The 15,064-nt window shown below is 34.8% G+C and overlaps 2 protein-coding genes and 1 pseudogene across 2 annotated transcripts; all 3 read left to right on the top strand.

Moving 5' to 3' along the window:
- The first annotated feature begins 520 nt into the window (after positions 1-520).
- Positions 521-1,504, top strand: LOC121244126 (annotated as a pseudogene).
- A 2,448-nt stretch (positions 1,505-3,952) lies between these two features.
- Positions 3,953-5,043, top strand: LOC121244125 (probable carbohydrate esterase At4g34215). The gene is made up of 2 exons (XM_041142173.1): positions 3,953-4,546; positions 4,837-5,043. Exons 1-2 carry the CDS (start codon positions 3,953-3,955, stop codon positions 5,041-5,043), a joined length of 801 nt encoding a protein of 266 aa, XP_040998107.1.
- Positions 5,044-13,519: 8,476 nt separating this feature from the next.
- LOC121244124 (probable carbohydrate esterase At4g34215) lies at positions 13,520-14,637 on the top strand. Its single transcript, XM_041142172.1, has 2 exons — positions 13,520-14,113; positions 14,431-14,637. The coding sequence occupies exons 1-2, from the start codon at positions 13,520-13,522 to the stop codon at positions 14,635-14,637; spliced, it is 801 nt and encodes a 266-aa protein (XP_040998106.1).
- The last annotated feature ends 427 nt before the right edge of the window (positions 14,638-15,064 follow it).

Genomic DNA, 15,064 nt, shown 5'->3' with positions numbered 1-15,064 from the left:
GAAAAGAAGAAAGAAAAAGAGGAAAGAAAATTGAGAAAAAAAATGAGGTCCAATCCTCATATCTTGGGTCACAAAAATGATTCAACAGAAACGATTTCAAAACCACAAGTTAAATAAAATAATTTAAACGTAATGATTAAAACGAAAATAAATAATTAAACCCAACAATAAGTTAATTAAATATGAAAAGGAATTTAAATGCATAACAATAAATAATAATAAAAAAGCACTTCAAAAATAATTTTCACAAAATTAAAATCATAAAAATAAACCCACTAAAAATCCAACAAATTTTAAAATAAGAGAATAAATTTTTGAATCCATAAAAATAATTCATTCAGTAAAAATACACTAAAATACGGGGTGTTACAGTTTCAGTATGTCTATATATATATATATGCCACCAACTTGTATTCCATTACTGCACAAAGCTCATGTACTTATCAATATCTAAAAGACAAGCAAAGAGGATGTTTCTCTTCGTTATCTTCTTCGTGCTTGTTACTCATGTTGGGTCTGTATGCCTGGGGAGCTCAAACCCGAAAACATATTCCTCTTAGTAGGACAAAGCAACATGGCTAGTCGAGGAGGTGTCTATAATGACACCATAACCAACTTGCTCAAGTGGGAAGGCTGGTTCCTCCACAATGCACTCCCACTCCGAACTTTCTCACACTATCTTTAAACAAGACTTGGGAGATAGCTCGTGAACCTCTCCATAAGGAAATTGATAATCTGAAGACCTGCGGGGTTGGACTAGGGATGCCCTTTGCCAACCAAATATTGGCAGAACAACCAGACTTTAGCGTGATTGGTCTGGTCCCTTGCGCAATAGGAGGAACAAAGATAGAACAGTGGCAAAAGGGTACAATACTGTATAATCAGTTGGTGGATAGGGCAAGAGCTGCAAGTCAAAGTGGTGGACGTATTAGTGCATTGCTTTGGTATCAAGGAGAGAGTGATTGTGGAGATTAAGACGCCATGCTCTATAAGGGAAGGCTGGAGAAGTTTTTCAATGATGTTCGACAAGATCTCAACTCTCCTTACCTCCTTATTAACTTGGTATTTTCTTTTGTTTATTTATTGCTTTCTTAGTTCAATCTGTTTGTGTAATGTTTCTTAATTTTACGTATGGTTTTAAACTCATAAACTGACATAGTTTCATATCATGATCCGTTAGATCTAGCTTATAATAAAAGTGATTTTACAATCTAATGGAAGCTTTTTGTGGCTAATCATTTCTCCTTTCAAAAATTGGTTAGAGTAGACGCAACACACACACACACACACACAAAGCATCTTTGCAAATCGTTATAAAAATTCTAAATATAAATATACATATTTGTTGCAGGTTGTAATTTCTAGTGGAGAAGGAGAGTTCCTAACAACTGTAAGAGATGCTCAGCTGAATATTAATGTCGATAGCGTTGATTCCGTGGGCTCAACCTTTATAGCAGATCACCTGCATTTGGATACAAGTTCTGCTGTTAGCATTGGTCGATAGCGTTGATTCTGTGGATTCCGTGGGTATTGAACCTTCTTGTTCCAGAGAATGTTTCTTGGATTCAGAGTTGGTGTAGATCCTTCTTGAGAAGGAATTGTGGGGGACAAGGCTCAGTCCCATCTATAATTCCAATGAGATCATGTGTTCTCAGCACTGGCAAGAACTGTGAAACCTATAGTAGGTAGTTGTTGGTGTTGAGTTTAATGGAAATTAGCTGAGTAAGGTTAGGGATTAGGAAGGAGGAAATGGAAGATGTATCAGACATTGTAAAATGCGGTGTTAGCCTTGTTTGGCTCCGATACCATGAAAGAATGAAACAAAGAGAAGAGGAATTGGACAAAACAATGCTGCATAATGGTTAACACTAATAACCTGGATACTTATAATTACCGTTAATTTGCCCCTCATGCTTAGGAGTGATGGGTTTTGTATGTACTAAGGGACTCTTGTTGTGGATCATCTTCTACCAGCCATGGAAACTAACCCATTTGATGTACACACACAGATGGTCAAAGGCTACATTGGAGGATTTAACCATTGGGGAGACAAGAGTTACTTGGGCAGGTTGACATTGTTTCGATGTTAGATCGAGCACATGCACACATAAAATTCACATATAGTTGCTCTTCATACGCCTTTTAGAGATAGGATGCATGCCCTCACTAGATCAGATTGTTTAGATTGACCTCCTAAACGAGAAGATGCATGCGTAGATAGGGTGCCCATGCATGCAACGTGCAGCTTGAAGATTTAGCGGATAATATTTTCTGAGAATATCATAAATTACTAATAATAAACTTTTGAATGCTATGTTAATTTAACATTTGAACAAAAACTAAGAAGATTATCATAGAATTTAACGTTCAAATCATGTCAATTAAGTATATGTTTGATGAAGAATGTCAAGTAAACATTCGGAATGATGTCATACGTACAAACATCAAGACATTAATTTACTTTAAACGATGTCATACAAATAATTATAGAAAAAAATGTTATATATTCAAACGTTAATTTACCTGAAATGGTACGTCGTACTAGTTCGAATATGTATTTGTTTAAGCGCGGGTATAAAGCTTCCTTACAGCATTTATGATCTATTGTATTATGTGGCATCATATCAATTCGTACGTGTATGTTAGTTGGATAATTTGTCCGTTATTATATTTTAATATGGCGGTTCAGATCATAAGGTAGTACAAATTAGCAATCGCAAGTTATTAATTGCTATTAACAATTACTATATAGTTGCATTTAAGTTTACAATTATAATGTAATTTTTAATCTTTAATTGTGTGAAGTTTTTTAAACGTGATTTTCTTCGTTTACAGTTCTCATGAAATTGTAATATTGAAGTGGTAACAAAGGATATCACTACAAAAAAAAAGGGTATTTGAGACAGATTATTTGCGACAAAAAATGACTATTTGGGATAAAAACAGACTCATTTTGACAAGAAATTATCATCTTTTTTATAAAAAATAACTGGCAACAAATAAGCAATTTTAGTGTATGTAACGTTGGCAGGACAAGAAGAGATGAGGGGTTAATATTGTGACCTTTCAAATTTTATTATTACAAATTGTTTTAATTTAATTTAAATGATAAAAAAAAAGGAATGACGTGGCTCAATCAGGGATGGACCAGCCATGCATTTTGTTATTTAATTTATTGGTATAATTATGATATTTTGTTTTTGTTAATTAGCCTTTTGACAATTGGTATAAGAGCGCATTAGATCCAATAAAATTCACTTTTCACAACTTTTTCAAAAATTGTCTTAAATAATATAATTCCAATCAAATTAACTATTAATGAAAATGAGTTTAAAAATCACGAGTACTGTAATCAAGTTTGTTTTCTCAGTTACAGAGATGGGGCAATATTTTATTTAATTTATTGGAATTATTAAGATTATTTTTTCTTGTTAATATATATAGTAATTGAGAAATAATAATTAGCACCTGACAATTCGTATCAAAGCGTTTGATCCAATCGAAACCGATTTTCATAACTTTTTTAAAGAATGGCTTCATGGTATATATAACAATCAAATTTACAAGAAGTACTGAAAACAAATCTCAGTTATAAAGACGAGGCTAAAAAACGAACTAAATTAATTGAAATCAGAAATCAAAGGATCACAAGCGAAAAATACTAACTATTTTGGTGGTTTTGTTTTATTTTTATTTGTTTACCCTTAATTTGGTGGTTGAAAGTTCCTGATAATATTGAGAGCTAGTTAGGTTGTTTTCTTGGTTAGAGAGTTGAGGGCTCAAAATATATCACACACCCTGTGCTGCTAATAAATTGCATGGAGTTCCAGAATGTCTATATATATATATATATATATATATATATATATATATATATATAGGCCACCAACTTGTATTCCATTACTGCACAAAGCTCATGTACTGATCAATATCTAAAAGACAAGCAAAAAGGATGTTTCTCTTTGTTATCTTCTTCGTGCTTGTTACTCATGTTGGTTCTATTATGCCTGGGGAGCTCAAACCCGACAACATATTCCTCTTAGCAGGACAAAGCAACATGGCTGGTCGAGGAGGTGTCTATAATGACACTGTAACCAACTTGCTCAAGTGGGATGGACTGGTTCCTCCACAATGCACTCCCACTCCCAAAATCCTCACACTCTCTTTAAACAAGACTTGGGAGATAGCTCGTGAACCTCTCCATAAGGAAATTGATAATCTGAAGACCTGCGGGGTGGGACCAGGAATGCCCTTTTCCAACCAAATATTGGCAGAACGACCAGACTTTGGCGTGATTGGTCTGGTCCCTTGCGCAATAGGAGGAACAAAGATAGAACAGTGGCAAAAGGGTACAATACTGTATAATCAGTTGATGGATAGGGCAAGAGCTGCAAGCCAAAGTGGTGGACGTATTTGTGCACTGCTTTGGTATCAAGGAGAGAGTGATTGTGGAGAGCAAGACGCCATGCTCTATAAGGGAAGGCTGGAGAAGTTTTTCAATGATGTTCGACAAGATCTCAACTCTCCTTACCTCCCTATTAACTTGGTATTTTCTTTTGGTTATTTATTACTTTCCTAGTTCAATCTGTTTGTGTAAAGTTTCTTAATTTTATGTATGGTTTTAAACTCATAAACTGACATAGTTTCAAATCATGATACGTTAGATCTAGCTTATAATAAAAGTGATTTTACAATCTAATGAAAGCTTTTTGTGGCTAAATCATTTCTCCTCTCACAAATTAGTTTGAGTACACGCAACAAACACACACACACACATAATGCATCTTTGCAAATCATTATAAAAATTCTAAACATATATATACATATTTGTTGCAGGTTGTAATTTCTAGTGGAGAAGGAGAGTTCCTAACATCTGTAAGAGATGCTCAGCTGAATATAAACCTGAGTAATTTCAATAGCGTTGATTCTGTGGGCTCAAGCTTTATAGCAGATCATCTGCATTTGGATACACGTTCTGCTGTTCGCATTGGTCAAAAGCTAGCTGATAGTTTTCTATACATCATTAGCCCTAGAAGTAATTAATCCAATAAAAAAAACCTGATCGATTGTCGAAACTCATTGATTTAAACAAATAACATATGTTTGTACGGGAGTAATGTACTTGATTTAGACTTAGGGTATCCAGTAAATAAACCTGATCGATGGTCGAAATCCATTAATCTAGATAAATAACATGTTGTGTCTGTATCATCTTAAATAACGTAAGATCGATCAAGGGAAATGAGAGAAATCAGCTAGTGATCAATAATATTGTCCCATATCCATGAATATTGCTCTTTCTTTCTATGTTTGTGGTGTCCTCTGTCAATGCTTTGATTTTCTATGATAATGATGTACTCTAATATGCTACCCTTTGGTAGCTAGAGAAATGTAATTTGAACTATCTTGAGAATTAAGGTGCCGTTTGGATAGTGAGTTGAAATGATATGAGATGAGTAGAGATAAAATTTGAAATTTAAATAAAATATTGTCAGAAAATTATTTTTTAATATTATTATTGTTTTGAGATTTGAAAAAGTTGAATTGTTTATTATATTTTGTGTGAGAATTTGAGAAAATTGTAATGATGAGATAAGATGAATCACTTTCATTATCCAAACGAGGCTAAAAATGTGCGTACAAGAAGTGTTGTGCCTCAGTTGCATGGAATCTAGCTATGATGATCGATCAACGTGTTTCTACATTATCTTCTAATAAGTTTCCGCCTTTGGTTGCGCTCACAACATTCTTATGTTGAAGAAAATATCAAATCCAAGTGATTTGATGACTATGAAAATTAAATCAAGATAGTATCAAATCAAATTATTGATTTGATATATATATCAACCACTTAAATTAACAACCACTCAAAGTATGATATATTAGCTAATGTATTTGAAAATGACAAAATTTAGGTTAAAAAAAGTCAGTTACTGAAATTTCTGCTCAAAGATTATATATAATTGCATGAGATATATATATATATATATATATATATAGTATTTTATCTTATAATTGGATCATTGATCATTTTAAAAGGGTGGTGAGCACCTTCAAGCCGTTTATTCGTTGAAAATTGTTAATTTAATAATTTGTGATCTTGAATTATTAATGTAAAATAATGTATGAAAATTTTTGTCTACTACAGCCGTTAATTTCATGAGTTAGCCTTTTGGGACTATAAAAGAAAAATACGATTTAGACGGCCAATTTATCTATAAGTTCATCAATGGAGGCAACTCTAGTCGTAAAAGCAGAAGTAGAATTATGGGCTCAGGCATGATCATAACCAGAATCTCTAATAAGGAGGTTGACCTCGACATCCTTAATTAAGGCCAAACGTCGGACGCGTTTGTTTTCAAAGCCATTCTCAAGTCATCTCATCTCATCATTACAACTTTTTTAGATTCTTATTAAAAATAAAATAATATTAAAAAAATATATTTTAACAATATTTTATAACTTTCAACTTTCATATATTTCAACTCATCTCATGTTATTTCATATTATCTATGAAAACAAACGAGACAGCTCACCTCAACCTATTAAATTCAAGCCGTCCAGTAAACCGAAAGTCCTAGAATTAAATTCTTAAGGCTGTGTACTGGCCCTACTGGTTATGGGTTAATTTTAGAATTATTATAAAAAATATGAATATTTATAATGAGTTATTTTCTACAAAAATGATTATATTTGACGATAAATTAATTTTGACAAAAAATAATTATTTTCGTAAGAATTAACTGACAACAAATAAGCTTTTTCTTATAGTACATGCAACAAGTGACGTGCCTCATGCTGCATTACTGTCACATTATTATGGTATGTTTAGCTTGAGGAATTAATGGAATAAAAATCTATTGGTTGAGTTTCATACCATATAATGGAATATTGAATAGTTCATTAATTTCTTAAAATAAGATATATAACTATATATAAGACATTGTTATATGAATTGTACGTTAAAAAAGATCCTTATAATTTTAGAAACTTCTTTATTTTTATTTTTTTAAAGGTTAATTTGGTTGGCTAATCAACCCCGGCCCACGTAATCATGGGCCATGGGATGGTGGAAACAACCCTGGCCCACATAATCCTTAAACAGGATTATGCTACTCAATATCTCATATCACAGACCATATATTTTAAAAGTTTTTTATTTTTTTTTAATTTATTTTATTCCTCCTGCTAAACTAATTGAGTTGTTCTACTCATCATGCATATACCACATACTTATTATAGAAAAAAGGAAACAAAAATGAAAAGAAATGTGAGGTGTGTGGTGTGTGGGATGCTAAGTAGAATTATTATAATATATAATTTTTTTTTTTATATCCCAAATGGAAAGGAAGAATTGTGAGTGTAACCAATCCGATTCGGTCCGGTTTTAGACTTAATTTAGAACCGATTAGGTATACACCTGTTTTGAGATTTGAAGAACCGATACCGCACCTATTACACCCCTAAATCAGTACTTTCAGTTTTATCGGTTCCAGTTCGATTTGGTCCGATATATTATATATATAGTAGATATAATATGCTATATATATTATAGTACATAATAATATAGTGACAATATATTGTAGAATACTATAATATATATTATGATTGTATTATAGACTACAGTGATATATTATAATATATAATATAGTGATATATTATAGTGTATTATAATATATAGTGATATTGTATTAGTATAACTACTAATACTATAGACTATAGTAATAATATATAGTTATTTATATATGATTTTAAAATTTAATGTTATTTTAATTAGTGATTTAGCTTATAATACAAGGTTATTTTATATATAATTTTATATATTAGATATAAAATTTATATATAATATAAAAAATCATATAAAAAATATTTTATATAATATAAAAAATTAAAAAAATATAAATTTATATGAGCCGGTCAGTTTGGTATTAGAAAAAAAAAATCAAAATCGGATCAATTTCAATCGATTTTAAAAAATATAAAATCAGTATCGAACCAAACCGATTTAAAACCGAACAGAACGTTCTGTTCCTTTTATTCTTTCACCCCCAACAAGAATCGATTAGAGAGAGACAGAGAGAGTTTTCTAACATATATAGCGTACTTGACAGTATCGATACGTACCCTTGAATTAAGTACAAGACAAGTGCATCATCCGTACGTCTTTTAATTTGTTTTTAGCTTATGTCTTAAGCCATTATTTGTTACTTTATTTACACTTTTGGAAGAAAGTTTTTGAATTCCAACTGCACCGGAGGATTGTCCCTAAACAATTAGAGCGAACTTGTTTGTTGTAAAGTTTTGGAGATTGATATATGCCAATACCATGGCTAATCATTTCGTATGAATTGGGGTAGCGAATGGTGTCTTAGAAAACAACGTAGCAAGACTTTGCAGAAAATCGTTGAAAGAAAATAAAATTGTATTTCTCATATATGCAAGACCTTTTAAACGAAGACATCTAGATCAAGAAGCCTTTTTATTCATATCTATCTATTTCTATTATCTATTATCTCTATTATAAAAGCGGCTATCCGCTAATGAATACTAAATTTTTGCCATATTTTCAATCTCATTTTTATCATTCTGTCTGCTGAATGCTTTTGCTTGAGCCGTCGTTGTTTTTTCCCTTTTTGAGGTTAAAATTGGTTTTTAATGACTGATCCTTTACTGTTACGCATTGTCAAATGTGAGGGATGTTTTCTCCCTACTGAGTGCAGTGATAGTATCTCTAAAAAATTTTAGACCCCACAAAACTCTCTCACTCTCTCAACTCAAAACCCCTCTTTTCTCTCTCTCCACCTCAAGGCCCTTGCAATCGTCAGTAGCTGCGGAGCACGCCGGACATGAGGGTTTTGTCATCCCTTGTTGTCTGATGCTTCTTTCTCCAACAAACACCAAGCCCATAGACAGAGAATGTGAGGCTTCCGAATGTCTTCCTAGGGCTTGACGGAAACCACTTCTCCATAGTCGACGGCAGCCAACTCGACAAAAACTCTGCTCAGAGGCTTCTGATTCTTCACCTAGGGTTCTTCAGGTTCGACAAAAACCACCTTCGGAATCTTCACCGAAGACATCTTTGCCTAGGGTTTCTCTCTCAGCAAGCCATTTTTGTCTCTCTCTCTCTCAAAGCTTGTCTCTTTTTTTTGTTTTGTATTTTTTTTTTCTGGTTTTCACAGGCTTTCGAATGTATTCCTAGGGTTTGACGGAGACCACCTCTTCACGGTCAACGATGGCCAGCTCGACGGAAACTCTGCTCAGAGGCTTCAAAATTTTTACCGATGGAATCTTTGCCTAGGGTTTGGGCAGCCGTGGAGTGTGGCGCCCTTGACCCCCACGTGTGATTTGGTGACAATCGTGACACCAGGATGATAACCACACGGATCATACACTCCATCGCATTGTGCAAGCGTGTGCAAACATGCAAAATGTGTACATCATAAATATCGCAGCGAAAAAATATAAGGCTGTCAGAAACTAAGTACCATAAAGTTTAACAACAATACAACCAGAAATAAAGTCCTCTAAGAGGTTAATACAGTCATCCGGCTGAAATATAGGAAATGAAAACAAAGGTCAAACGACAAGTAATGCGAAAAGTCTTGGCCCATCACTCCTCAGGTGGGGCTGGTCCCTTCTGCTCATACCCTTCATCTGCATCAAAGTCTACAATTCCATGAAACGGAACCATAGGTACGAAAACCACAATGAGATTTCACAATCTCAGTAAATAAATCAACAGAACCACAACCAAGAGATTCAAGCATGAAATTATACAAGCAATCATATTCAACATTTATGAAGGCAACTACTCGAAATAGCCATTTTTATCAACTTCCCAAAAAATCATTTAATTACAGCCACACACTCCAAAAATTTCATTTGTACCCAAACACAACCATTTATTCTTGTGTTCAACATGGTCTCCCCTAAGGACCACTTGCACACCTTGGCTCCCTTCATCACACTGCTAGTAACGACCGTGTGTGTGACTTCATTACGAGCGATGCCTAGCTTCTCGTCCGGCGTGTAATGTGACCAAGCATCCTTTAGTCTTCGTTAGCAGGGGGCCCCTGAGGAGTTGTACCAAGAGCGTTACCGTCTTGACTGAGCCTACTATTGCTTGGAGACAACCTAGGGGACGTCATTCAATTTTACATGCTCCAGAGCGACCAGAGGAGCTACATCAAGATAATCCCTCGTCTTGGCTTGGGGTTGTGAGATCCACACAACCACACAAAAATATATTTACCAAAAATCTATTTTACAGATTACGCAACATAACATAGAACATAGCACAGTTTAATAAGTCATGACAGATATCAAGAACAGTAATATGCAGATGCAGGACATGCAATTTATTGGGTGGCAAGGAATAGCACACAACAGTCACACACAACAACACAGTAGTCACAAATTCGTAGTTTCACAAACCCCAACTACAAGCTTTTCCCATCCTCCATCTGGCCCTTGGCCCAAATTTCAATAGCAACTACGTCAAATAATCCTAACACTTTCTCGGCCCAAGGCCCCAGACTGCAACGAAGTTAGCGATAATTTCATGTTAGAAATTTATGGGTCGCGCTGGAGCGTTACTTACAAAGCGGAAGGCAAGTATTCTAGATGATCGTGCGTGATGGTTTACGGCGTCCCGCAATAGAATTAGTGCGCGCGTCGCTGCGAGGACGAACAAAGTTGGTTAGATAAAAAACTGGACATTCAATAAAATGAAACACAAGGCAAGAGGCATAAAGGCTTACTGTCGTGGCGTCTAGAGGAACAGAGCAGCGGTGACAGGTGGTGGTAGTGGTGAAACGGCCTAAACAGATGGGTTAAAATGGGTTTCTTTTAACAAAGATGGCAGATCCGACGTGATAATGGGTGAAGGTGAGGATTTTTGAGGTGGGACAGAGGCTCTAGTGAGCTTTAGCCCACGTGTTGGGTGGAACCCAGGGGAGCGAACGACAGGAAAGGGAATTGTGGTACACGTGGGTGGTTGCGCAACCACTAGAAGATAGCTAGGAGTGGCAGCGAACAACAATGTTAGGGCAGAATTGAGCCTAAGGGTTTCGAAATGCAGATCAAAGGGTGGGGAAAAACTAGAACACGATTTTGAAGAGGATGAGGCCAATTGAGGGGTGGTTTGAGGGATGAGGAGCTCAGCCTATTTATAGGCCGATGGGTGGTTCTCGACAATCGCGGCTGCGACTATGATTCGGGGTGCAGGGCGGCACGGGCTTCATGAGTGTCGCATGCGTGGCGTGCGATGAGTGGCTCGTGGTGGCGACAAGGCTTCACCATGGCCGATGCGCGCTCGGGAGCAGAGGGAGTGGGAGAAGACTAGAGAAAAAGGGCGCTCGGATTGAGGAAGAAGAGAGGTGGGGCAGTCAACAATAGAGTTTCGTGCTCGATGCACGCGTGAAGAGGAAAAAAAATGAAAGGAAAGGAAAAGAGAATGGTGCATCGCCTGGGGAAGAAGGAAGGAAAAAACATTCACTTCCTCAGGCCACAAAACGACACCGTTTTGAAGGAAGGGACTGGGCTAACAGCTAGTCCACAGGTTGGGTCGAGTTCTCCTCACTTTCAGGCCTAAAACAATTGGCCCACAGCACCTATGCAACCTAAAAAAACCCACAAGCATCCAATTGGGCTCATATTAAGGAAAAAAAAAAATAAACCCTTAAAAAAAAGAATAAAATAAAATAAATCACACTAAGTTTTTGGGGTCTCACACAGAGCGCGCCAAACATTAGCCCCTCTCTCTCGGTTTCTCCTACGCTTCCCTCCTTAAACTATGTATGGTTTGTGAGAAAGTTGAAGAGGTACGATTAGATATACATTCTTACTGAGATTGTTTCGCCTCATGTTTTTTATCCCCTGTAAACATAAAGATCCAGATTTTATTGTAAGGGTAAATGATTTTATTGTAAGGGTAAATCATGTCAATTAAGTATATGTTTGATGAAGAATGTCAAGTAAACATTCGGAATGATGTCATTCGTACAAACATCAAGACATTAATTTACTTTAAAAGATGTCATACAAATAATTATAGAAAAAAATGTTATATATTCAAACGTTAATTTACCTGAAATGGTACGTCGTACTAGTTCGAATATGTATTTGTTTAAGCGCGGGTATAAAGCTTCCTTACAGCATTTATGATCTATTGTATTATGTGGCATCATATCAATTCGTACGTGTATGTTAGTTGGATAATTTGACCGTTATAATATTTTAATATGGCGGTTCAGATCATATGGTAGTACAAATTAGCAATCGCAAGTTATTAATTGCTATTAACAATTACTATATAGTTGCATTTAAGTTTACAATTATAATGTAATTTTTAATCTTTAATTGTGTGAAGTTTTTTAAACGTGATTTTCTTCGTTTACAGTTCTCATGAAATTGTAATATTGAAGTGGTAACAAAGGATATCACTACAAAAACAAAGGGTATTTGAGACAGATTATTTGCGACAAAAAATGACTATTTGGGATAAAAACAGACTCATTTTGACAAGAAATTATCATCTTTTTTATAAAAAGTAACTAGCAACAAATAAGCAATTTTAGTGTATGTAACGTTGGCAGGACAAGAAGAGATGAGGGGTTAATATTGTGACCTTTCAAATTTTATTATTACAAATTGTTTTAATTTAATTTAAATGATAAAAAAAAAGGAATGACGTGGCTCAATCAGGGATGGACCAGCCATGCATTTTGTTATTTAATTTATTGGTATAATTATGATATTTTGTTTTTGTTAATTAGCCTTTTGACAATTGGTATAAGAGCGCATTAGATCCAATAAAATTCACTTTTCACAACTTTTTCAAAAATTGTCTTAAATAATATAATTCCAATCAAATTAACTATTAATGAAAATGAGTTTAAAAATCACGAGTACTGTAATCAAGTTTGTTTTCTCAGTTACAGAGATGGGGCAATATTTTATTTAATTTATTGGTATTATTAAGATTATTTTTTCTTGTTAATATATATAGTAATTGAGAAATAATAATTAGCACCTGACAATTCGTATCAAAGCGTTTGATCCAATCGAAACCGATTTTCATAACTTTTTTAAAGAATGGCTTCATGATATATATAACAATCAAATTTACAAGAAGTACTGAAAACAAATCTCAGTTATAAAGACGAGGCTAAAAAACGAACTAAATTAATTGAAATCAGAAATCAAAGGATCACAAGCGAAAAATACTAACTATTTTGGTGGTTTTGTTTTATTTTTATTTGTTTACCCTTAATTTGGTGGTTGAAAGTTCCTGATAATATTGAGAGCTAGTTAGGTTGTTTTCTTGGTTAGAGAGTTGAGGGCTCAAAATATATCACACACCCTGTGCTGCTAATAAATTGCATGGAGTTCCAGAATGTCTATATATATATATATATATATATATATATATATATATATATATATAGGCCACCAACTTGTATTCCATTACTGCACAAAGCTCATGTACTGATCAATATCTAAAAGACAAGCAAAAAGGATGTTTCTCTTTGTTATCTTCTTCGTGCTTGTTACTCATGTTGGTTCTATTATGCCTGGGGAGCTCAAACCCGACAACATATTCCTCTTAGCAGGACAAAGCAACATGGCTGGTCGAGGAGGTGTCTATAATGACACTGTAACCAACTTGCTCAAGTGGGATGGACTGGTTCCTCCACAATGCACTCCCACTCCCAAAATCCTCACACTCTCTTTAAACAAGACTTGGGAGATAGCTCGTGAACCTCTCCATAAGGAAATTGATAATCTGAAGACCTGCGGGGTGGGACCAGGAATGCCCTTTTCCAACCAAATATTGGCAGAACGACCAGACTTTGGCGTGATTGGTCTGGTCCCTTGCGCAATAGGAGGAACAAAGATAGAACAGTGGCAAAAGGGTACAATACTGTATAATCAGTTGATGGATAGGGCAAGAGCTGCAAGCCAAAGTGGTGGACGTATTTGTGCACTGCTTTGGTATCAAGGAGAGAGTGATTGTGGAGAGCAAGACGCCATGCTCTATAAGGGAAGGCTGGAGAAGTTTTTCAATGATGTTCGACAAGATCTCAACTCTCCTTACCTCCCTATTAACTTGGTATTTTCTTTTGGTTATTTATTACTTTCCTAGTTCAATCTGTTTGTGTAAAGTTTCTTAATTTTATGTATGGTTTTAAACTCATAAACTGACATAGTTTCATATCATGATACGTTAGATCTAGCTTATAATAAAAGTGATTTTACAATCTAATGAAAGCTTTTTGTGGAAGCTTTTTGTGGCTAAATCATTTCTCCTTTCACAAATTAGTTAGACTACACGCAACAAACACACACACAAACACATACACACACACATAATGCATCTTTGCAAATCATTATAAAATTTCTAAACATATATATACATATTTGTTGCAGGTTGTAATTTCTAGTGGAGAAGGAGAGTTCCTAACATCTGTAAGAGATGCTCAGCTGAATATAAACCTGAGTAATTTCAATAGCGTTGATTCTGTGGGCTCAACCTTTATAGCAGATCATCTGCATTTGGATACACGTTCTGCTGTTCGCATTGGTCAAAAGCTAGCTGATAGTTTTCTATACATCATTAGCCCTAGAAGTAATTAATCCAGTAAAAAAAACCTGATCGATTGTCGAAACTCATTGATTTAAACAAATAACATATATTTGTACGGGAGTAATGTACTTGATTTAGACTTAGGGTATCCAGTAAATAAACCTGATCGATGGTCGAAATCCATTAATCTAGATAAATAACATGTTGTGTCTGTATCATCTTAAATAACGTAAGATCGACCAAGGGAAATGGGAGAAATCAACTAGTGATCAATAATATTGTCCCATATCCATGAATATTGCTCTTTCTTTCTATGTTTGTGACGTCCTCTGTCAATGCTTTGATTTTCTATGATAATGATGTACTCTAATATGCTACCCTTTGGTAGCTAGAGAAATGTAATGTAATTTGAACTATCTTGAGAATTAAGGTGCCGTTTGGATAGTGAGTTAAAATGATATGAGATGAGTTGAGATA

The sequence above is a fragment of the Juglans microcarpa x Juglans regia genome, chromosome 8S, assembly GCF_004785595.1.
Source record: "Juglans microcarpa x Juglans regia isolate MS1-56 chromosome 8S, Jm3101_v1.0, whole genome shotgun sequence".
In the NCBI taxonomy this organism is placed as follows: Eukaryota; Viridiplantae; Streptophyta; class Magnoliopsida; order Fagales; family Juglandaceae; genus Juglans; species Juglans microcarpa x Juglans regia.
This window is presented reverse-complemented; position numbering and strand designations above follow the sequence as displayed.